This window comes from Struthio camelus, chromosome 28, assembly GCF_040807025.1.
Source record: "Struthio camelus isolate bStrCam1 chromosome 28, bStrCam1.hap1, whole genome shotgun sequence".
Classification (NCBI taxonomy): domain Eukaryota; kingdom Metazoa; phylum Chordata; class Aves; order Struthioniformes; family Struthionidae; genus Struthio; species Struthio camelus.
In genome coordinates this window covers 2,200,743-2,223,227 of record NC_090969.1, presented here as the reverse complement: position 1 = coordinate 2,223,227, position 22,485 = coordinate 2,200,743, and the positions used below count along the sequence as shown (strand labels likewise).

Below are 22,485 nucleotides of genomic sequence, written 5' to 3'. Positions count from 1 at the left end.
TACCCGGCCCCTCCCCGGGCACGTTTTGTGCAGGGAACACAAGCAGGCTGCTGGGTGGGGGGGCAGCCAGACGAGCGGACGCCTGGGCCAGATCCTCCCCGCGCCTGGAAGCCGCCCCAGGGCCTGGTCCCCTCGCAGCAGCGTCCCTGCATCCCCACCCCGCGCAGACCCAGAAGAGCCGTTGTTTTTCTGCTGGTTTTCTTTAATCGCAGTTAGTACAAAGGGTCCAAAAACAGAGCGAGGCCAGGCTGGGCCATCGCCCCTTCAAGTAATAAGAAAAGGAGGAGGCACCCGAGGGTAGCACTGCTGAGAAGGCCCGGTTGGGGGTGCCTGGGGTGTCCCTGACAGGGGGACAGGACCCCCCCCCAAAAGGCAGATGGGGGCCAAGCAGTGCCCGGTCCCCAGGGTGGGTGAGAGCTGGGGCTGGTGAGAGGCTGCCCAGAGCAGCACGGTGCTGCCTTGCAGCAGCCGGGCCGTGCCCACCCATGGGGTGCGCTCAGGGCCTGTTTTTTTGGGGGGGGGGGGTGCGCAGTTCTGGCTCCCCCCAGCCCTTGGTCCAAGCAGGGGCTGCCAGGCAGGTGCCTGGGGGGAGGTGGGGGGGGACGCTGGTTTCCTTTGGCAGCGACGCCGTGGGAGGGGGAGGCACGTAAATAGGGGCAGGGGGACATGGGGGCTGCCCCCACCCTTGGCACCCTGTGCTCAGGGTGCTGGTGGGGACTGGGTGCCCACAGGACCCTGGGTGCTGCCCTGGCCCTTGCGGGACACAGAGCAGCACGAGCTGAATCCTTGGGGGACCGCAGTGAGACACGGGGTCCCCCACGCTTGGGGTGCGTTAGGGGGGTGTTCAGTCCCCGGGGGCAGAGGTGTTAGCACCCATGGGTGTTACCTGAGGCCGTCGGCAGCATGGATGCAGCCTGAGGAGCAGGTCCCAGGCAGGAAGCAAGTTCCTGGTCCCATCCTGGCACTGGGTCCCAGAGGGGTCAGTAAGGCTTGGTGGCCGCAGCTCTGTTGGGTGCCGCTCCCTGGGTGCGGGGAGCCCTGGGCCAGGGCTGCTCCGCGAGGGCTCGGGGGGCTGCAGGGACCCAGAGCTGGAGCCCTTCCCTGCCCAGGGCCGATACTGGCAGTGCTTGCGGGGCTGGAGAACCTCGCGCGAAGGGAGACGACACCTCCAGCATGGAGGTAATGCCCTGGATCCAGCTGGAGATGGGGGGAGCAGAGGTGCCCTGAGGAGGGGGATCCCGATGCCTGTCCTGCCAGGCTTTGCCTCTGAGGGGGGACCAGTCCAACCCAGTCACAGCAAACCGGACTGGGGGAACTGGGCCCCGGACATCTGTCTGTGCAGAGCCCAGGTCAGGGGCTGGAGCCAGGAGGGAGACGGGGGGGGGGTCTCACGGCAGCCACCCTGCGCCTGGGGCCAGGCAGAGAGAAGGGGAACCCCAGGATCGGGCTCCGGCCGCAGCACCCCAACCCGGCTTCTTCGATCCAAGGCACTGAGTGAAGGCTCCCCACCGTAATGGGGCCGGCGGGGGGGGGACCCTGGGGGGCCCTAGGGTGCCCGCAGCTGGCCGAGGCTGGCATAAACGTCCTCCGCCTCGCTGAGCTCCTCGAAGATGGGGATGAGGTTGAGCAGCTCGGTGTCCGCCATGTCATCGAACCAGGACTGGACGGGGATCTGGCAGGGATGAGAGGGGCCGGCGTGAGCCCGGGGCCCTCGCCAGGGGAGGACGAGGCTGGGGCGGACAGGGACTCACCGCGTTGCCGGGGTGGAAAATGTAGGAGGCCGGCGAGTTGTCCAGGATGAGGGTCTTGTGCAGGTCCCGGCCTAGCAAACTCAAGTCCTTCACGTAACAACCCTGGTGGAAGACGCAGGATTCCCGGAAGAGCCGAGCCCGGAAGACCCCGCGCTGGTCCAGGAGGTCGGTCACAGGGTCGGCGTACTGGGGACACAGGGGGACAGGCTGGTCACGCACAGCGCGGGGAGCCGGACCGTCTGCCCCGTCCCGCCGCTCACCTTGGCCAGGCTGGCCGTGAAGAGGACGCACTCGAAGAGCTCCCCCATCCGTCGCAGGAACTCGTCCACGAACGGCCTTTTGAGCACGTAGACCTGGCGGGGAAGGTCCGTCAGCCTCGGCGTGGGACACCGGGGCCCCCCCGTCCTGTGCCAGGACCCCCACGCCTCAGTGCTGCGTGGTCCCCACGTCCCCCTGGCTGTACCTGCTGCCACAGCCACGTCCTCAGTGTCACCGGCTGCCTCCTGGGACAAGTAATCGAGAATAGGCCGGGGATGGTAACAGCCTATCCTGGATTACTTGAACCAGGCCACGGCCTCAGGGCTCTCACAGCGCTGCTGTCCCCCTGCCCAGGTCCCCAGCTGTCCCCACAACCGCCTCTCTCACCTGGTGCGTGGTCCCCTCAATCTCCACAGGCACGATGAAGTCAGCGTTGCTGATGGGCTGGGGGGAACAGAAATCAAAGTGTCCGTTAGCGGAGAGGGAGAGCAGGGATCCTGCAGGACAGGGGCTGTGGGACAGCGTGTGTCCCCTCCATACCTGTCACCCTGCCCACGACACAGTCTCCCTCCTGCAGACACGTGTATGACCGTGCGCGCACACACACACACACACATATCCCTTTGCAGCCCATAGGGGGACAGGGTGCTGCCTGTTCAGCAGCTGTCTGGGAGCTGGGGAGGCTGCAGGGACCCCCAAGCTCTCACTTGTCCCCGAGGCAGCTCACAGATGGGATGAGACGTCCCCCCCTGTGTCCCTCCCTCCGCTCTTCGCATCCTCCCCACCTTGAAGGAGCTGTGCACCAGCGTCTCATCCAGGTCGATGACCACGCAGATCCGACCCTGGTCCTGCTGCGTCACCTCGGGCAGGAGGCAGGTCCCAGGGATCTGCAGGTGGGACAGGGCCGCTGTCACCTGCGCTGCACCCGTCCCCATCACCCGGGGGACATCCCCTCCCTCCTGGGGCCACGATGTCCCCACGGGGGCTGTCACCCTCCCTGCACCCTGGGCCTGGCTGGGGAACGATGGCAACGGGGGCAGAGACAGGGCCAGCGCCGCCTCCCCCCCCCCCCCCACAGGCTTCGTCATGGTCCCGCAGGCGCCGTTTTAGCAGGGCTGGAGGATGTTTGGGGTCGGGGCACTGACTGCTGCCACCCTCTCATGTCCCACGTGCACGCGGTGGAGGGGGGGACGGGGGCTTCCCGTACCTGGTAGAACTGGTACTGGAGACACGGCAAGAGATCGGACTAGCAGAGGGGAGAAACAGGCGTTAGGAAACGGGGCGAGAGCTGTCGTGCGCCCCCCTGAAGCCGGTGCAGAGCGGAGTGCCCCGCGAGGGCTGGGCAGCCCGAGGGACGCAGGGACCAGGCTGGCATCCCCCCATCACGCGTGGGGACAGCCCCTTACCTTGGCGATGGTGTTGGGCTCCTCCTTGCAGGCCCCGTGCTCGGCCCCGCAGCCCCCCTGGCTGCCATTCTGCGTGCGGAGGCAACAGAAAAGCGCTTTGAAGATGCTCCGGCCGCGGGGTTTCTTGGGGGAAGACCTGGAGACGAAGCCTGAGGCGGGGAGAAGGGACGGAGATGCATGTGAGCAGGCAGGACCAGCACCAGCTCCAGCGCCGCCCCAGACCCAGGACCCCCAGACCCGGCTGCAAGGTTCAGCCCCAGCCCGTCCCGGGGACCGAGACGCGGCTCCAGCGCAGACGTGGCCGTGGAAGGACCCTCTGCCACCGACGGGTCCTTGCTGCAGCCCTGATGTGTGCCAGCACCGGGGCTGCGAGGACAAATCACCTTTTAGAGCCATGCGGCGCAGTGCGGCGCCTGTGCGGAGCGGCCCCAGCATCGCAGCGCGCACCGGAGAGCCACCCCGCGCCTGAGCCGAGGAGTTGGACGGGCTCAACGGAGACGAGTCCCGCCAGGAGCCAACCCTGGCCGGCGAGTTTTGGTCTCCCTGTCCCCGGGGGAGAAGCATGTCCTCAGCCAAACCGCACCTGAACCAGCTCCCCTCCAGCAGCCAGCGAACGCCGGGTCTGAGACCCCGGAGAGCCGGCGAGCAGAGCCAGCCTCGTCTGACACGGCAGGAGGTGGCAGAGGAAGGACTCCACGCCGCTCCCCTCCGACTTCCCGGCGACCCTCGCAGCGGGGCAGGCCGGGCGCCGACGGGGCCAAAGAAAACGGCATCGCCGGAGCACCTCGGAGGCTGCGGTCTGCGACGCTCCCAAGGCCAAGACGCGGTGACGGCAGGCGCTGCCGGGGGAAGAGGTTCCTCTCTCCGGCCAGAGCCGGGTGCACGCGGCACCAGCGGCGCTTTGCCAAGGGCTGGAGATGATCAAGCTCCGTCCATCGCATGGGACAGCCCCGGCCAAGCAGGACCCGGCCCCCGGCGTGCCGCAGGTCTCCTCGCTCTCTCGAGCCCCGCGAGGCTGGTGGCTTGTCCCCAAGGATGCTGGTGGGACCCGTCACCCGGAGCGCGAACCGCTCCTTCGGTCGTGGGATTGCGGCGCTGGAGGTCAAGACGCAGGCGGCGAAGGCTGGCTGCTGCCGTGACCCGGCCAGGCACCACGCGGAGCCCGGGCACCTTGTCCCAGGGCATGCCCAAAATGAGACGAGTGTCACCAGCCCCGATCCAGGACAGCCGGGTGTGCACCCGCCGACGCTGCTCGGCAGGAGATGGCAGCACCACGGCAGAGCGGCTCCGCGCAACCAGGTCCCTGCGCCCGCAGCCAAAGTCTCCTCTGGCACCGGGAACTTTCAGACCCGCTTCCCAAATCCTCATTTCCCGACCAGGCTGGGCTGGCGGCTGTCACTCATCGACGGCTCGTCCCGGCAGGGGACTCGCTGCCTCTGAGCAGCGCCTGCTCCACGGACGCATCTCGGCCACTAGCTGCGTTCGGGCTCCGGCTCCTGCCAAATTCCCGAGGCCGGAGCATGAGCCGAGACACCCGGATCCACCCCTGCTGCTCCCTCCGCGCTGTCACCCCGCACGCAACAGGGCTACCTGTGCCACCGCAAAGCGGGGGCTGAGGGTCATCGATCCCGCCCGGGCCAGGCAGGTCCGTGCCAGGGCCAGCCCCGAGCGCAGGACAGGGAACAACCCAGCCTGAACCCCGCGGTCGCTGCCCGTGGCGGCTCGTCGTCCCGCCGGAGGTTTCGTTCAGGGAGGCCAGCCCCAAAAATCGAGGGGGAAAACGGGACGGTTTCCCATCTGCGGCGGGATCGCTCGTTCCCTCCGCGAGTTTAGCGCGGCCACCCAGCGCGAGATCGTGGCAGAGCCAGCGGCGCAGACCCCGTCGCCGCAACAAACAGCCCCTCGGAGCCTCGTGCGAAGGCGAGGATCTTGGGGATCTTGGCCAGGCTGGAGTCAAGCTGAGACGCTCCACATGCTTTTTTTTTTTTTTTTTTTTTTTTTTTAAAGATGGATTTAATGGTCTAGTTAAACCGGAGGTTAAAATGGCCCCGCAGCACCAGCCATTTGCTCCGTGCGTCTCGAAGCCAGCGAGCCCGTCACGCCGCCGCTTGGGCTCACCCCAGCGGAGCAAAGCGGGGGTGCCAGACCCCAAAACTGGCTCAGCCCCCAAACCCCTCCCCGAGCCCAGCCAACTGGGAAGGGCAGCAGGATACGGCGCCGGCGGGGGGGGGGAACAGGGACAGCTTGGGGGAGCAGAGATGAGTGCAACCCCCCCCCACACACACACACACATCCCCCCAAGATGCCGAAAAACACCCGGAGCGGAGAGCAAAGGAGGCGATCCGATCCTGGGAAAACTCGACAACGTTTAACGGGAAACAACAAAGCAGCCCAGGAAAAACACGTCCCCGCTCCCTTTGACTCAACCGCGGCTTTTGAGAAGGAAAAGCCCAGCTGAAACTTTGCTTGTCGCACCCAGGGGAAAAACAAACTTTCCAGCTGGCCAGCTCGCCGCCGCTCGACCCCGTCCGCTCGCCCTCTGACCCCGCGCGCCCGCGCCGGGCTAGAATTAACCCCGACTAATTGCCGGGCCGGGGAGAGGACGAGTCGAGCCGCCCCGAAAACGACTCGACGCCCCAACGCCGAGGGGACGGGCGCTTCGTCACCACGGGAGCGGCCCGGTGGCCGAACGCCGCCGCCAGCCGGGCTCTCTCCAACCCCGGCCGGTTCATCAGCGACGGGTGCTGGGGGGGCCAGATCGCGGCCTCGGCGGCTGGCGGCTCTGGCGCATCCTCGTCCTGCTCCGGCGGCGTCGGGAAGAGCCCCCCCGCCCCCTCCCTGGGGTCCGGTCTCGGCAGGCAGGGCCGAAGCGGAGGCGTCGAGGCGGAGCGGGGCGAGGGGCATCGCTCGGCAGAGCCTCAGCCGAGCCCCCGCGCCCCGACACCACCTCCGGGGACCCCGGGGGGCTGCTTGCACATGGCAGTGGCGGGGGGGGGGCTTGGGGGGGGAAACAGGGTGAAAAGCAGCCCTGGGAGCCCCCAGGGAAGACCCCAAGACTCTGCCCCCCCCTTGCAGCTCCCCCCCCCCAAGTCGTGGCCTTCAATGACCCCCCCCCGGCCCCAGCACCCCCCCCCCTCAGCCCCCAGTCCGGCCCCCCCCCGGGGCTCTGCCCCATCCCAGGCGATGCCACCCCCCCCCACTCGGGGGCAGCGGGGGGGGTCCCCGCTGGGAAAGTTTGGGGCCTGTCGCCCTTACCCGGCGCGGGGAGCCGCGGCGCCTCCTCCCGCTGCACCTGGGCGATGACGGAGCCGCTGGCCATGGACGAGCCCCGCGGAGCCGGGGCGGCCCCCGGGCCGGGGGGGTCGGGGAGGGGGGGAAGGAGAGGGGGAGGGAAGGGGGGGGCGCGGCCGCTCAGCCCCGCTCCAACATGGAGCCGCGGCGGCCAAAAAAAAAAAAAAAAAAAGAAAGAAAAAAAAACGGGGGAAAAAAAATCGGGGGGGGGGAGCACCCACGCACCCACCACACGCGCGCCGCGGAGGAAATGGGGCTGGCGGCGGTTTCCAGGCCCCCCCGCGCGGCGCGGAGCGGCTCGAGGAGGGGGGCTCGCGGGGCGGGGGGGGGGGGTCGGCGCGCGCCCCCGCCGCGTTCGGCGCTTTGTTATTTTGTTACCGACCCGGGGAACGGAGGCGGGTGGGGGGGGGAAGGGGGAGCCTTGAAACGGCTGCGGCGCGCGGATTGGGCGGGCGGGGGCGGGGCCGCGGCGCACGGATTGGGCGGGCGGCGGGCGGGGGCGGGGCCGCGGCGCTTACTATGCGGTGTTTACCTAACAAACATTCCAGGCGCGGCGGGCGGGGCGGGGCGGGGCGGACACGCCCCCATCTCGGGGGCGGGGCAGGGGGCGGGGCCAGAGGGGGCTGGAGGGGCGGGGCCAGAGGGGGCAGCTCCCCACCCCCCGCCCCACGGGCCCCACAGACCATCGTCTCCTGCCCCACAGCCCCCATCATCTCCTACCCCACAGCCTGGTCACCTCCTGCCCCATGGCCCCCACCCACATCACCTCCTGCCCCACAGACCCATCACCTACAGCCCCATGGCCCCTATGGCCTCCTGCCCCACAGCCCCTATCACCTCCTGCCCCACGGCCCCCATCGCCTCCTGCCCCCATCACATCCTGCCCCACAGACCCATCACCTCCAGCCCCACGGCCCCCATGGCCTCCTGCCCCCATCACCTCCTGCCCCACGGCCCCCATCACCTCCTGCCCCTCAGCCCCCATCACCTCCTGCCCCACAGACCCATCATCTCCAGCCCCATGGCCCCTATGGCCTCCTGCCCCCATCACCTCCTGCCCCATGGCCCCTATGGCCTCCTGCCCCACAGCCATCACCTCCTGCCCCACGGCCCCCATCGCCTCCTGCCCCCATCACATCCTGCCCCATGGCCCCTATGGCCTCCTGCCCCACGGGCCCCCATCGCCTCCTGCCCCCATCACCTCCTGCCCCATGGCCCCTATGGCCTCCTGCCCCCTTCACCTCCTGCCCTATGGCCCCATCGCCTCCTGCCCCACGGCCCCCATTGCCTCCTGCCCCATCACATCCTACCCCACAGACCCATCACCTCCTGCCTCCATCGCCTCCTGCCCCACGGCCTCCCCCACCCCTCACCCCCGTCCGACAGCCCCCGGGCAGACGCCGCGCAGCCCCCGCTTTTAGCCCCCTTTTGGAAAGAAAAACAACCACCACCACCCTGGTCGGTTGGGTTTTTTTGTTTTTTTTTTTGGGGGGGGGGAAATGAAACCCCCACACGGCCTCCGCGCGCGAGACGGGAAGCAAACGGCGATTTTCCCGCAAGGGGAGACGGGCCGACCCGTCTCCGCGGGCGCCGAAGCGAGGCTGCGGCGAAGTGCGTCGGGTCTCAGCCTGCCCCGCGCAGCCGCTTTCCGGCTCGGGAGACCGGGGCACGGGTACGAGCCGGGGAAAACACCCGAGAGAGCCACCCCGGGGTGGGGTGGGGGGGCGCTAAACCTTCCCCTCGCTCCCCTGAATAACCCCCCGTGCCGGGAGGGAGAGCGAAGGAAGCGGGTCCTCCGGCTTCTCCTCCGCGCGGGAACGGCAGCTGGGCAATCAGAGCCGGGCTGTTCCTTGGAGATAAGAGCCGAGGCGAAGTAAATCGGAAAGGAGCGGGGTCCGGCCGGGCGGCTGGTTAATTCAACCGCCGGCTCCCGAAAGAGGGAAGCGGCGGGTGGCTTTTCGCGACGAGCCGGATTTGCGCCTCTCCGCCGCCTTTTTCCCCCTTTGCGCCCTTCCGCCCCGGCTCCCGAGGAGCTCGCAGCCCGGCACGGAGCCGAACCGGCGGCCGACGGCCTTAAACGCCGCCGGACGGGCGCTGAAGGGCGCCCGGAGCGCGGAAGCAAAAGCCAAAATTCGGCCGCAAAGCCGTTTTCAGCAAGCTCCGGGCGCCGGCCGCTCCTTCGCTCCCCTCTCGGAGCTCAAGAAATAACGCGGTTTAATCAAGGGCCGGCCACCACCGCCTCGGGAAATCGGGTTTCCCGCGGGAAAAGCCGGAAAGGGTCCAAGCTGCTCGGCGCCGGCGGGAACAGAGCAAAGAAAACTTCAACGCGCTAAAAAACCACCCGAAAGGTTTCAAAAGCGGCCGCCGGCCCGTCCGCTCGGGGCGCCCCTTCGCCGCCTCCCAGGCTCTTTCCCGGCGCCGGCTCCGCGTTCCCGAGCGTCGGCCCCGTCCGCAGGCGCCAAGCTGCCGGCTCCAACCTGCTCCGGGGAGGGGGGGAAAAAAAAAACCCCAAAAACCCCGAAACACCGTCCCGCTTCGGATGGCGACTTGGGAAGCGCCGACGGATCATCCTGGGAAAGCGAGAGCTTGCGTTCGGAGCGCGTCGTCCCCCGGCGCCGGGATTTTTCCGCCGTTCCCACGGAAAAGCCAAAAGGGGTTTCGCAGCGGTGCCGAGCTGGAAGGGGCGTGGGAAACGGTGGGTTTTTAGGCACCGTGGGGTTCCCCCCGCCCCCCCCGCCCCCCGGGCCCAAACGCGGCTGAGGCCTCGCAGCTCGGCCCTGCTGCGACCCCGCGCAGCACCCAAAACGCCCGGCAAAGGCAAAGAGAAAACCGGGACGAAAAGCAAAGCAGCGGCGTCGCCCAGGAGCGTGATGAGTTGGTGAGGTCTCAGCCCCCCCCCCCCCCCCCCCAAGAACATCAATAATAAAAAAAAAACCACCGGCCCGGCGATAACTCGGCCACCTGCGAGGCGAGGAGCCCTTCGCAACGCGGGTGGGTATTTATGTATTTGGGGGGGGGGGAGGGGGTTCGTTAACCCGCTCGATAACGAGGCGAAGGGGAGGCGACGGGCTGCGAGGTCGCGGAGCGCGGGCCGGCTCCCCGCGCCGCCTCGTCCTTCCGGCCAAATAGCCCGGGAATCGCGAAAACAAACGAGCGAAGGAAAAAAAAAAAAGTTAAAAAAAAAAACAAGGAAAAAAAGGGAGCATCCTTGAAACGCTCCAGAACGGGCCAGCGGCGCTTGGATCGAGGAAAAAAACACCAAGAATGGCCAATTGGGGGGGGGGAAGCGTTTTGGGGGGTTTTTTTTTGGCTGTTCTCCCCCCATGCTGTGAAAACGAAGCACCAAAGCCCAGCCACGCTTGGGGCTTCGCCCCGGGGACGCGGCGGCGGGGTCCCCGCGGAGGGGGCGCGGGACGCCGCCGGGGCCGGGACCTAACCCTGGCCCGCTCCTCCGGCCGCCCCCGCTCCGGCCCCAGCCCGGTGCCTCTTTCTTGGAAGCCGGGTTTGGGGAGGGTGGCGGGGAGCCGCTTTCCTGCAAATCACATGGCTCCGCTTATATAAATCACAGCTTGTTTGTCGGCCGAGCCCGGCTTTAAAGGCGCAGAGAGGGTTTTTCCAGCCCTTCCCAGGTCGGTCCGAACCTCGTGGCGACGGGTCGGGTCGGGCAAACAGCCCGGGAGGTTGGAGCAAATCCGCCCAGCGAGCTTCTGGTGGAGATTACGGCAGCGGCGATGCCGGGAGGCCTCCCGAGGGATGGCGCCGAATCCCGCCGGGAGACAAGGGGTATTTGCAGCAAGGACGCGAGGGAGCGCTTAATTCTTCCTAGAAATCTCTCTCTAAAAAGGAGTCCGAGCTGGGCTTACCGGTTTTTTTTTTTTTTTCCTTCTCGCTTTACCTCCTCCTGCAGCGCCCGCCTGCAATAAAACGCACGACGTTCAGGTCATCTACCCCACGCGGCCCCTGCGGGCCGCCCCGGAAAGCCGGGAGACGCTTTCTCCGGCTGCTCCGCGCTTCGGCCCGTCAGCGAGTCCTACCCTGTCCCGATTAAAACATCAATTTGGGTGTTGTTTTTTTTTTAAATCAAAATCACACGGGAACGGACAAAACACGCCAACACCTCTTCCAAAGTGCCTTCTCCACCTTTTAAAAACGCATCTGTTTCGAGGAGCAGGCACCCACGTTGAAACGGCCCTCGGCAGCGCCCGGGACCGTTGCGGCCGCGTCGAATTACGGCCAGCGAGAGCGCGGAGCCGCCGGCTACAGCGAGCGGGTTCGAGCGCCGCTTCGCGCCCCGTGACGACACGAAGGAAGCCGAAACGCCGCAAGCATCCGCCGGGGCGTCGCGAAAGCCAATGCCGCGAGAGAGATGGGCAAGGCGAAAAGATGGGGAAAACCATAACTAGTAAAACTGCTCCGGTCTTTCCGCCGATATAAAACTCCGCGACGCTGCCAAACACGGACGCAAACTCCACCTTTGCCTCTGCCTCTTGGTTTTTCGCTGAATTACCGCCGAGCGGGAGCTGGAGCGACTCCAGGTTTCACGCTCCGGAGCGGCTCGCAGCCCACCGGTGCCGGCAATCCTAGGGAAAAGCCTGCCTGCAGCTTCAGGGATTCACGGAGACGCAAGTCCCCTCTGGGTTTTTAAACTCGGGTTCTGCCAAGGTTTCAACGAAGGACGCGGGAATCCGATCTGCCGGCAAACGTCGGTGAACTCAGCCCTACGCGCCGGCACGCAAGGCGAGAGCAGAGCGCGAGCGGCCCGTCGCGCGCTGTCAAACCGCAGGCCACGCTGCTATGCCGAAAGCGGTCCAGTATTTTGACCGCTGGGCTGTCGAGGACGCGGTGACTTGCTCGCGTTGCAGGTACCCAAAACTGCCGCAGCCGGCCGGAGGGAAAACCGAGACGCGTCGCTCCTGGGATGGCAAAAATCATCGTTATCATCAAAAGACCAAACCGTCACACAAGCAAAGCAGCGGCAAACTCGGGGCTGATTTAAACCGACCCGCCCCGTGCTAAAGCGCGCTCTGCCAGAAGAAACCAAGCAGCTCCCGGAGGAGCCAAACCCGCCCGCGGAGCCGGCCGGCTTCGTCCGACGGCGCTGAGCCCGAAACCCGCCGCCTCGGGCGCCGCTTGCGTTTAAACGTCGCTTTAGGAGAGGCGGGGAGGGAAGCTGGCTGCTCCGCAGCAAAAGCCAGCCTGGTTCGGGCAGGGGCAGTCTCCGCCTGACCGCGAGGGGATCCGTACGTGCAGAAACACAGCGTTTGGGGCTAATTTACCCCAAGGCGTGATTCTGGCAGAGCCTGTCTAGCGGATTTATTTCGTTCGGTACCACGGGCGGTAACACGCGATTACCTTGTTTCAAGAGCTCCGTTCAGCTGAACGGAGAAGGCGGCAACGTTGACAACCTCTTCCAACAACGGCAGCCCAACGTCCCCGTTCGCACAGTTACACGTGAAGCCGGATTAAGCGATATTTGCCTCGGAATCGAGAGGAGCGCGCGAAGAGGGCCCCAGCGGTGCCTATGCGCAGCGGGGATTTACGAGGTGGGGAAAAACAGAGCAGGGGGGAAAAAAAAAAAAAAAAGTCAGCCCAGATCAGCAGACTGACTCCGCCGTTGGCATTTTCTGCACCTCCCGCCACCTGTGTTGCTTGGCATTTTTTAAACGCTGATCTTGTTTTTCGTTCCGTCCTCGTGTTCGCTCCACTTGAGAGGAAACGTGTTTGTACAGTCAACGCTGCCAGGCTCAAAAGGGCCCCGAGAAGTTGCTGATTGGAAATTTTAAAGCAATTTTCCTCTATTTATAGCTCCTGGGAATTTTAACTTCGAGATGTTTCATTACCTAAATTTCTTGCGATTGCATAAGCAAGCCGAGTTGTTTGAGTCGCGTATAAACGCTCAAGTTTTAGCGGCGCGTTGGGTGCTAGACGGGCTCCTCGGTTGCTAGAAGGTATCTCCGAAGAGCTGGCACACCCACCGCTTTTATTTTGGGACTGCTTATGTGTACGGGAACGCTGAGGCTGGATTTTAAAATAAGCCCTGAAGCTGAAAAGAGAAACATGAACGCAGCAAGCAGGAACTCAGAGACTCTGTCACAACAGACAGCTAAATATGTCAAGGAGGTTTCTTAAACCACCTTCTGCTTCTCCTGTTTACCCTTCCCGAGCCTTTTTTGTTGTTGTTTAGTCAGAGCTCGGGAAACCCTGGCTTAACTACGGGATTTGTAGCGTCGGAGGCAGATCTCGCAGCGTCCCCAAAGTTTTCTGAGGCCACTTTCCTCCTGATTTGCGGCTCCCCGACCCTTCTCGCATTGGCCTCCCTTGCGGAGGGCGTTGGCAGCTTCAGCAAACTAACCCGAGGGTGGTGTAAGAGGGACAAAAGTCCAGGCAGGATCGTGCCACCGATGTGGACATACTGTATTTGCGTTGCATTCCCCCCCGAAGCTTTGGGACTGGGCCCGGCGCCCGGCGCCCGCGCTTTCCCCTCGCTCGACGTTGCTGGAAGCAGCGGGTCAGGAGAGGCAGGGGCTATCGCGGCTCTTGCAGCAAAAGCGGCAAATTGTCTTGCAAAACAGCGCGCAGAGTTGGAGAGAGCAGACGACGGCCCAGAATTTTGAAGCGTGTCTTGTTTTTGGGGGGGAGTTTTCGGATGGCCCGTTGCTGGCGTCGGTCCCCGTTTCGGTATTCGTTCTTTCTGCTTTTGCCTAAAGGCCAGACTCATTGCCTTCCTCGTTACTTGCTTTATTAACGTGCTATGGGAATTCAAAAAACAAAAAAAAAAAACCAACCACCACCAAACCAACGCAACGCAACCCCAACGAAACCTGACAAAGCAGCACTCCGCGCAAATCAGAGCGCGACGTTCCAGCTGGCAACCTCACCGGGAAGACGATGCCGCCTGGCGGGTAGATACCGCACGGTCCGCGGAGGAGGAGAGAGGAACGACTGTCCCTCCAGCTCCGGCTCCTCCGCTCCCACCTGCCGCCTCGAAAACAATCGTCGTTTCCACGTTATGACACTCACCAGACACGTCCCGCCGCTCACGCTGTCTGAGCCTCTTCTGAGGCTCCGTGCAGCGTTTCCTGATTAATTATATTTAGTTCTGATGATGATGTTTGCCTAAACCCCGCTAGCAAAGCGACCAGCACCGACTCCTCTCTCAGCCCCGGACCGGATCCCGGCGTCACGACGCGTCAGCCCCCGGCGAAGGCGGACGCCACGCCACGCGCCCGATTGCTACCGCGTCCGCCTCGACACGCCGGATTCCCAAAGTTTTGACCCAAATTGCAGCGTCACCTCCCGTCGGCAGATTATAACCACCTGGAGCATCCCGCGTCGCAGCGGGGGTCTGCCCTCCGGCCCGGCCGACAGCCCCCGTCCCCGGACGGGGAGCGCAGACGGGTATTTACTCACCGGCGCGGGCGCCCACCAGGTCCCCCGTTAGGGCGGCCAAGGCTTTGCTCTCGGAGGCGGCCGGTCGGAGCAGGCGAAGCCCAGGCGGAGCAGCAGGCGCTGGGGCTTTCTAGGAAATCTCAACGAGGAGAACTCCCGCTGTCGGCACCGCCACAACCCCCTGCTCTCGGAGGAAGCCGGGAGCGCAGATGGCTACAGGCAGAGAATAAATATTTCATTAAGTCCGAGGTGAGGGTTTTTTCCTTATGTGCAGGTTTGCTGGCTGCCGCTTTGGCAACTGCTCCCCCTTCCGACAGCCTCTTTCTTCCAGGAATTACTGCAATTATTTTTGTCATCCCCAAACAAGTTAACCCCTTCCCGCGCAGCGCAGCGTTCGGAGGCAGCCAGAAGGTCGCTCCGCGCGTAGCAAAGCCCGTTTGTCTCACTGCCGCGCCGTGACAGTTTGCGCGACGCGGCGGAGCTGTTGCCACGTGTCGTTCTCTTGCTGCTGTCCTCCGGCTCATGTCATCACTTTTCTGTTTACCTCTTTTCAACAAAATAAACGTCAACGCAGGGGAAAAAAAAAAAACCCAAAAAACAGAGGGACTTTCTCAGTGGTTGCTGGCATCCTGGCGGAGGCAGAACGGGCATAGTCTCATCCGAGCTGATCCTTTGCAACTTTTGATTAAAATCACGTTTACCATCGGTCACAATCGCATCTATTTCCATCTCGCGCGCACCTGACACCTGGACATCGTTGTTTGTTACTCCGACGATGAGCTTTTTTCTTTATTCTTTTTTTTAAGGATACGCAACAGAACAAGGTTTAGCTCATTTTTATTTTTCCAGGTAAACGGTGGCTAGAAGGGAACGACGCTCAGCTGCGAGTTGGGCGGTGTCCGGAGAGGGGAAAGCACCCCCGAAACGGGCATCAGGTGCCTCCTGCTTGCGAACCACAGGGAACCCCGGAGAAGGTAACTCTCACTTGCTCATATTCCCTCCTCTGCCCGGAGGTTTGGTAAGGAGAAAAGAAAAGAAAAAAAAAAGGAAATAAAGGAGAGAAACCTTCAGCTCTTCGGCAATCCGCTCGGCTCCACCTCTCCCGCTCCTCTCCGCCTGGGAGAGCTCCCCGTTTCGGGACGCGTCGCCTCACTCTGGCCCTGCTTTCGACAGGAGCGAGGGGAAAAGGTGAGGGGGGGAAGAAAAAAGCACTGTTTTCTCACCCAAAGGGGCCCCGGGGACCGTTTCGGCCTGGCGGCGCCGGCGGATCCCCGAGGCGGCGGCCAGGCCCAGGCCGGCGTCGAAGCCGCGAGGCCGGCGCGGGACGGGGTCAGCGCTCGGCTGCCCCCCGAAAGCGTCTCTGTGTCTGTGTGTGTGTGTGGGGGGAAATGGCGGCCCTCAAAATGGGGGACAAGCTCCCCTCCTCCCTCGGCTGCGCCCCCCCCCCCAAAAATGAGGGGAAGGGGTGACCCTCAGGGATGGGAGGAGGGGAAGGGGCTGCCCCTCAGTCGCCCCTCCCGAGACGGGGGGGGGGGGGAAGAGGAGGAGGGAGGGCGACAAGGGCGGCACAACACCCCCCCCACACACCCAAAATGGCGGGGAAGCGGCCGCCCCTAGGCTGCCCCCCCCCCGAAATGGCGGGGAGGGGGCAGGCCCCGCCCCCACCCCAGGCAGGGGGCGGGGCCACCGGCACCGCCAACATCCGGGTCACGCGCGACACCGCCCCCTCCCCCCCACCGCCTTTCTCCCTCCTCATTGGGCGCCCGCTGCGTGACGCTAGCTGACGGGGGGGTGACGTCAGGTGGGCGGAGCCGGACGTGGGGCAGATGATGGGGGGCAGATGACGGGGGCAGGAGGAGTTGGGGGTGGGAGGGGAGCAGATGACGGGGGCAGGAGGAGTTGGGGGTGGGAGGGGGGCAGGTGACGGGGGCAGGAGGAGTTGGGGGGGTGGGATGGGGGCAGATGACGGGGGCAGGAGGAGTTGGGGGGGTGGGAGGGGGGCAGATGACGGGGGCAGGAGGAGTTGGGGGGGTGGGATGGGGGCAGATGACGGGGGCAGGAGGAGTTGGGGGGGTGGGATGGGGGCAGATGACGGGGGCAGGAGGAGTTGGGGGGTGGGATGGGGGCAGGTGACGGGGGCAGGAGGAGTTGGGGGGGTGGGATGGGGGCAGATGACGGGGGCAGGAGGAGTTGGGGGGGTGGGAGGGGGGCAGATGACGGGGGCAGGAGGAGTTGGGGGGGTGGGATGGGGGCAGATGACGGGGGCAGGAGGAGTGGGGGGGTGGGAGGGGGGCAGATGACGGGGGCAGGAGGAGTTGGGGGGTGGGATGGGGGCAGATGACGGGGGCAGGAGGAGTTGGGGGGTGGGAGGGGGGCAGATGACGGGGGCAGGAGGAGTTGGGGGGTGGGAGGGGGGCAGATGACGGGGGCAGGAGGAGTTGGGGGGGTGGGAGGGGGGCAGATGACGGGGGCAGGAGGAGTTGGGGGGGTGGGAGGGGGGCAGATGACGGGGGCAGGAGGAGTTGGGGGGTGGGATGGGGGCAGATGACGGGGGCAGGAGGAGTTGGGGGGTGGGAGGGGGGCAGATGACGGGGGCAGGAGGAGTTGGGGGTGGGAGGGGGGCAGATGATGGGGGCAGGAGGAGTTGGGGGGTAGGATGGGGGCACATGATGGGGCAGGAGGAGTTGGGGGTGGGATGGGGGCACATGATGGGGCAGGAGGAGTTGGGGGGGTGGGATGGGGGCACATGATGGGGGCAGGAGGAGTTGGGGGTGGGAGGGGGGCAGATGACGGGGGCAGGAGGAGTTGGGGGTGGGAGGGGGGCAGATGACGGGGGCAGGAGGAGTTGGGGGGTGGGAGGGGGGCACATGACGGGGGCAGGAGGAGTTGGGGGGTAGGATGGGGGCACATGATGGGGGCAGGATGAGTTGTGGGGGCAAGACGGGATAGAGGGCCAGGGTGGGGGGCAGATGATGGGGACAGGACGCGATGGAGGGGCAGATGATTGGGACAGGATGAGTTAGGGGGGCAAGACAGGGGGTGGATGATGGGGGCAGATGATGGGGCAGGATAGGATGGAGGGGCAGATGAGGGGGGGCAAGACGGGGGGCAGATGAGGGGGGCAGGACAGGATGGAAGGGCAGATGATTGGGGAAGGATGGGTTGGGGGGGAAGACGGGGTGGATGATGGGGGCAGATGGAGGGGCAGATGATAGGGAGCAGGGCAGGGGGCAGATGAGGGGGCGCAGGATGGGTTGGGGGGGTGGGACGAGCAGCAGATGACAGGGGACAGCAGGACCCCTTCTGAAGGGACCACCAGGCCCAACTCCCACCCCAAGCCCCGCTCCGTGCCCTGGGCCAGCCCTGGCCCCCAGCGCCAACCACCCCGGTGTGCAGCGCGCCCCGGCTCTCAGGGAGCCCCCCAAAAGTTACCTTCAAAAGTGGTGCAGGAGAGGGGGGTGACGGCCGGGGGACGAGGCCAACACCGAGCGCCTCCCCCTCCATCCCCATGGGTGAGCATTTCTGCCCAGCCAGGCCTGGCAGTGCTAACGAAAGAGCTAACGAGGCCTCTCATCCCTGCCAGGCCGGGAGCACAGAGCAAACTCGCTCCCCCTTGCCCGGAGCAGCCCCATCCTCAGCTCTGCTGCCTCAAGAGCCGTTTCTTCCCTATTTGATGGAAACCTGTTGCACTTAAAAGGTGACTCTTGCTGTAATTCTCCGCTGTTTTTTCCCATCTGCCCGCAGTACCTCCTGGATGGGGTCCTCAGCGCTACGCGGGAATAGAGCTCCCTGCAAAACGTCTTCCAACACGGGTTGCATCCCGCAGACGAGCTTTGCAGGAACCGCGCAGGCTTTATGAGACGACAAGAATCCTGGCAAACTCTCATCCATCGACCTTCGTTAAGGGTTGGCTCGTGGTTAGTGGCACCGGATCGTCCTCTGCACAGCAGCTTTCCTAGACCTTAGAGTGATTTGTACACACCATGCTAATGAACCTGGCCTCATCAGTATGCCCGGCTGTCAATTAAGCAGCTTGCAAGGCCACTGCTTGCTGCTTTGGAACGTGCAGTGGTGGTTGCAGTCGGAAGATAAAAGAATTAATAACTAAATCCAATTTAAATATCAAACAACAAAAGTAAAGGAAAGTGATTTACAGGACGGTTTACCTTCAAAACCCCAAATTCCTGGGGATAATGATCTAAGTTGCACTTCCCATCCTACTTCTGAAAGAACAAGGATTACAGGAGAGCAGTTATACTTACACGAGTCGTTCTGAGGAACGAGCTAAGCCACTTTCCGACACGCAAAGTTCAATGCTCTGTTTTTAGCGTCGCTCTAATGTCGCGCTTGAAACGCTCCAGGCTCTGCCCCAGGAGAATTAAACACAAGCTCACAATGCCAATTCCTCCTCGGGAACGTCGCTTGCTGCAGTTTCTCCTCCAGATTACCCCCTCACGCACGCATACGAGACACCATTTGACACTCTTTAAGCCAAAATTACATTTTCTGCTTGAAGAAGCTCATTAATGTCCGTTTTCCCACCTGAGCAGGGATGGCAGGATTTCTTGCTGTGCTGCGCTATGCTCTTTGCAAGCCAGAAAGACAAGAAAACGTCTGTGCATTTCTCTTGTCGGGGCTGTTTTGGGGTGCAAGCGGAAAAGAGCAGGACGGAGTATCCTCCTCTTCCCCTGGCATGAAGGATGCAGCTTTATTTGCTCTGTATTTCCAGCCAGGGTTGTCCGATTGCAGAGCTAACTTTTCTAAACCACCCCTGGTTGACTCGTGGCAGGGCTGTTCAAATGGGGATGTACCGGATCGTTTTATGTCTGATCATTCACCTAAAAACTCAAGTCACTGGTATACCAAAGCATTCAAGGATACATGCCAAATAATCTTACCCGTGCTGAATTCTGCAGCAAAATGCATTTGCAGGAAGAGGAAATGGTTGAGCGATGCTGATTAAAAGCACCAGAGCTGCCACCACCGAGCGCAGAGGCCATCCACGCAGTCACTAGCGGGACTTTCTGGAGGAAGGACCGTTCCTGGGCCTCAAACAGCGCTGATATCTCCTGCCTGCGGCCCCAGGCCGCAACAGCAACCCCGAACCCATGTGCTACTGCACATCTGGCAGAGCCTGGTACAAAATGTTTTAGTAATGTTTACAGGGGATTTATTAAAACTGGGTGTTTTAAGTTACCTTTGAGAGATTTTGGGCTCTTTCTTTAGAAACACTGATTAGAAGCATTGAAATCAATACAAATAAAAGCATGAATCCAAAGGGGATTAGTTAAACCCCACTGAGTCTCCAGCTGGGGCTTCCTCACTCCCAATTAAGTCATGTTGATTCAATTTACCTCAATTTACTTTAGAAGTGAACTCAGGTGCAGTGAACTGCAAATGCACTGAGCCCCTGGGTAGACACTCATGAGGGATTAATATAGTTGAATGGAGCCACCAGAAAAGTCATTTAGGTTGAAATTTTCAGAACATCCCCACCTAATCAAGTCCCTTGTGTAGCCAAGAACAAACCCTGGTAGTTCCTTGAGCCTCCTGCTGTGACCTGCTTTAGGGCCCAGCTCACGGCCTTCTCCACCAGCCCGGGGAAAGCTCGAAGCCTGGCACACGCGTATCCACGCAGCAGACATGAGCAGCTCCGTGTGCTAATGCTTAGAGCATCCTCGGGTATTTAGGACTTATACACATGCTATACGATGTATTCTACTTACCTTAAATGTAAGAGCTACAATATAAACAAGTGCAAACAGTATCATTTGTCTGTGTATCGAAAAAATGGAAGTGTATTAACTTCCTCCAGCAGAAGTGACCAGGAACGTCGGCTTTATTTCTTAAAAGGGATGAAACCTGAACAGAAAAGGTTAAATTGAATCTGACATATTTATTGGAAAAGTCTGGCCCTCTGTCACATTCTTCACAAGCCACAGTGTAGCCAGTACATTGAATAAGTTAGTGCCAAGTATGTAGAAACAAAAAGGCTTAATTGGTAAAAGATTTCATTAAAACAGAACAAAGATTTAATTAAAAGAAACCCAAGATACGACATAGAAAAACGCGTCCAAAGCACCCTCCGTCTGGGGACTCAACAGTGTCATTGCAGAACAATCAACCAGAAAAAAAGAAAAGAGGAAAAAATAAGCGTGTTGCCACGAGAGCCTGCTGCCTTAAACTTCCTGCTTGGGAACCTCCCGCAGCCCAGAAACGGTCCCCAGCAACACCTGAAACTTGTTGAAATGCCACTAAAAGGCAGAGCAGCCGCTCCATCCTGGGCATGCAAGCTCTGCCCTGCTTTCTCGGGCCAGCCGGCGCAAAGCCAGGGCGCAGCGCTGCGGCAGACAGCGAGGCCGGGAGTTTGCTTGCTTTGTACCCCGCTGATGCTCTCCCGACAGAGCCTGGCCCTCCCACGGAGCTTTTAACTTAACTCGGAAACAGCAGCTTCACTGCTGCACGCGCAGAGGTAGATACCGGCACCGAATCCTCAGCTCTCCCGCAAAGCTCGCGCCTGACGCTCGTCCTGACACCCAGCTCTCCGCTGCCTGGCGGAGGAGCCCGGGTTTTGGCTCGGCTCTGGAGTAGGACGCAGGGATCTGAACGTCTCGCCGCAGCGTCGGCCCCGTGGAAACGGGGCGCGCGACAGCGAGGAAAAGAGAAAACGCACCCGGATGGTTTTGCCACAGCTACCGATCAACGGTATCGTCGCGGGGACAAACGCGCGGGAAAACCGTGGGGACCACAGCGGCTCTGAACTGGCCGAGTGCCAGCGGGAAGGGGAGGCAGCCGTCTTCTGGGAGCTGAAGGCCTTCAAATAGCCACAGTGGAGGTCAGATGTGAACAGGTATTAAAGCAAAAATAGCCATAAGTACCTGGTAAATATAACAGGCAGCTTGTAGAGAGAAGGGCTGCCGACTGCCCTGCTGTACGCGCGTGCAGCCGGGCCGGCAGCAACGAGCTCCACACCTCAGCTTCGCAGCCGCTTGCTTCTCGTGGCGCTCTCCTCCCAGCTAACCTGAGTGCACCTCGTCAGCAAAATCACTAGGACTCGAATGAGAAAACTCTGCTCCTGCTCAGCCGGCCAAGCTTGAATTTTCCCAAAGTGGGAAAAACAATTAATTAGTGTCACATCAATCCCAGATCTATCATCAGGCAGGAGGAGTTTGAATCTGCATCAGTAAAACATTGAGGGATCTCTTCCCAGATCAGATGCAATTATTTTTAAAAAGTGTCAAAACTTTTAAAGTACCTAAAAAGCAAGACACTGACCCCGATGTCAGCGGTGCTATGAGGTGGTTAGGACCCAGATCTTCACGCGTGTTGGAGTCTCCGTGACTGATGCAACGTGCAGGCTCTGCAGGTCCTATTCGACGCTCCCGTTCACACGACAGTTTTATCTTGCAGTCCTCCCTGGAAGAAATCCTGGCTTCTGCTCACAATCCGCGACCGAACCTGGTTCTGTGCTAGCCACAAGTGTTGGAAATAGTTTTCTGCAGCACAAAAGGGGTTTCCATTAAAAACAAATCTGTTCTCACTACTGCCGTTCCCAGCATCATCTAGTCACAACTGAGTCTGCATCAACATTGTTCAGAAGGAAGAGTTCGGGGTGAGCAGCGAATCCCAGGTGATACTGGAAGAGGCAAAGAATAAGAGAGTTAGAGAAACCAGCAACCACCAAGCCCGCGACGCGCGTGGTTTAACAAAGCCCAGTAAGAACAAGATGCATCACCGGAAAGACCTGTGCTTCGCCTTAGTTCAGCTTCGAAGACTTTTGGTTACAAATAAAATAGACAGAGAGTATCCGGAGCGGGAACGCAGGCAGCCCCAGGCCACAGGTTTGCAGAGAAGGGCTCGCACCCCTCCTGCAGGTGCGTCCCTGCCTCGCACCCGCTGGGCGAAGGACACCAGCTCCGCCGGGACCCGCGGAGCGGCTCCGCGTCGGGGAGCAGGCTGCTCCTTCGGTCCCGTCCTGCTTAACTGCAGCTGCACGTTTCCATGTGCAGAAATCAAAGGCGGAAGTTGGGGGATTCCTCTTTTTTTGTGTGTTTTTTCTCCAGTTCAGGACCCTTAGCTATTCAAACCAAAGCATCCGTTAAAGCAATTTAAACACTTTTTTCACGTAACAGTTTAAAAAAAAAAAAAAAAAAGAAAAAGAATATAGAGCTTTTATAGATTTGATGAGATGGGTAATGGGGCCAGTTAATTGCGAGGGCTTAATTAAGCTGCAGGGAGCGTCGCTGCAATCACCGAGGCCGCATGCAGCCGATTAGGAAGGGAAAGCGATGCCGGGCTCGGATGAAGCCGGACAGCCGTTCTGCTGCTGCTCCGTGCAGCATGAGATTGCGCCATTCATTCGCCAGTTATAGTTTAAAGCAGAAGAAACA

At 62.0% G+C, this 22,485-nt stretch overlaps 2 protein-coding genes and 1 long non-coding RNA gene across 16 annotated transcripts in view; 1 reads left to right on the top strand and 2 right to left on the bottom strand.

Moving 5' to 3' along the window:
- CTDSP2 (CTD small phosphatase 2) lies at positions 1-7,128 on the bottom strand. Of its 2 annotated transcripts, none has more exons than XM_068921407.1 (8): positions 6,671-7,128; positions 3,416-3,564; positions 3,217-3,255; positions 2,795-2,896; positions 2,397-2,453; positions 2,012-2,104; positions 1,752-1,937; positions 1-1,672 (listed from the first exon to the last, which is right to left on the bottom strand). In XM_068921407.1, exons 1-8 carry the CDS (start codon positions 6,732-6,734, stop codon positions 1,547-1,549), a joined length of 816 nt encoding a protein of 271 aa, XP_068777508.1. In that variant the 5' UTR covers positions 6,735-7,128; the 3' UTR covers positions 1-1,546. The 2 variants fall into 2 exon arrangements, with proteins under 2 accessions (XP_068777508.1, XP_068777507.1); XM_068921406.1 differs by lacking the exon at positions 6,671-7,128 and adding an exon at positions 3,999-5,240.
- Positions 7,129-9,390: 2,262 nt separating this feature from the next.
- On the top strand, positions 9,391-19,862 carry LOC104152500 (uncharacterized). 2 transcript variants are annotated; one of them, XR_011136541.1, is made up of 3 exons: positions 9,391-9,584; positions 10,614-15,283; positions 17,840-19,862. It is a non-coding gene; the product is annotated as an uncharacterized lncRNA (long non-coding RNA). The 2 variants fall into 2 exon arrangements; XR_011136540.1 differs by lacking the exon at positions 9,391-9,584 and adding an exon at positions 9,599-9,697.
- Positions 19,863-19,971: 109 nt separating this feature from the next.
- Positions 19,972-22,485, bottom strand: part of SLC11A2 (solute carrier family 11 member 2) — a 28,302-nt gene continuing 25,788 nt past the window's right edge. For 11 of the 12 annotated variants that reach the window (XM_068921401.1, XM_068921396.1, XM_009687871.2 and 8 more), the window contains one exon: positions 19,972-21,731. In XM_068921401.1, coding sequence (XP_068777502.1) covers positions 21,654-21,731 — 78 coding nt within the window. In that variant the 3' untranslated portion in view covers positions 19,972-21,653. The remainder of the gene's footprint in view (positions 21,732-22,485) is intronic. The other variant, XR_011136537.1, reaches the window with a different exon arrangement.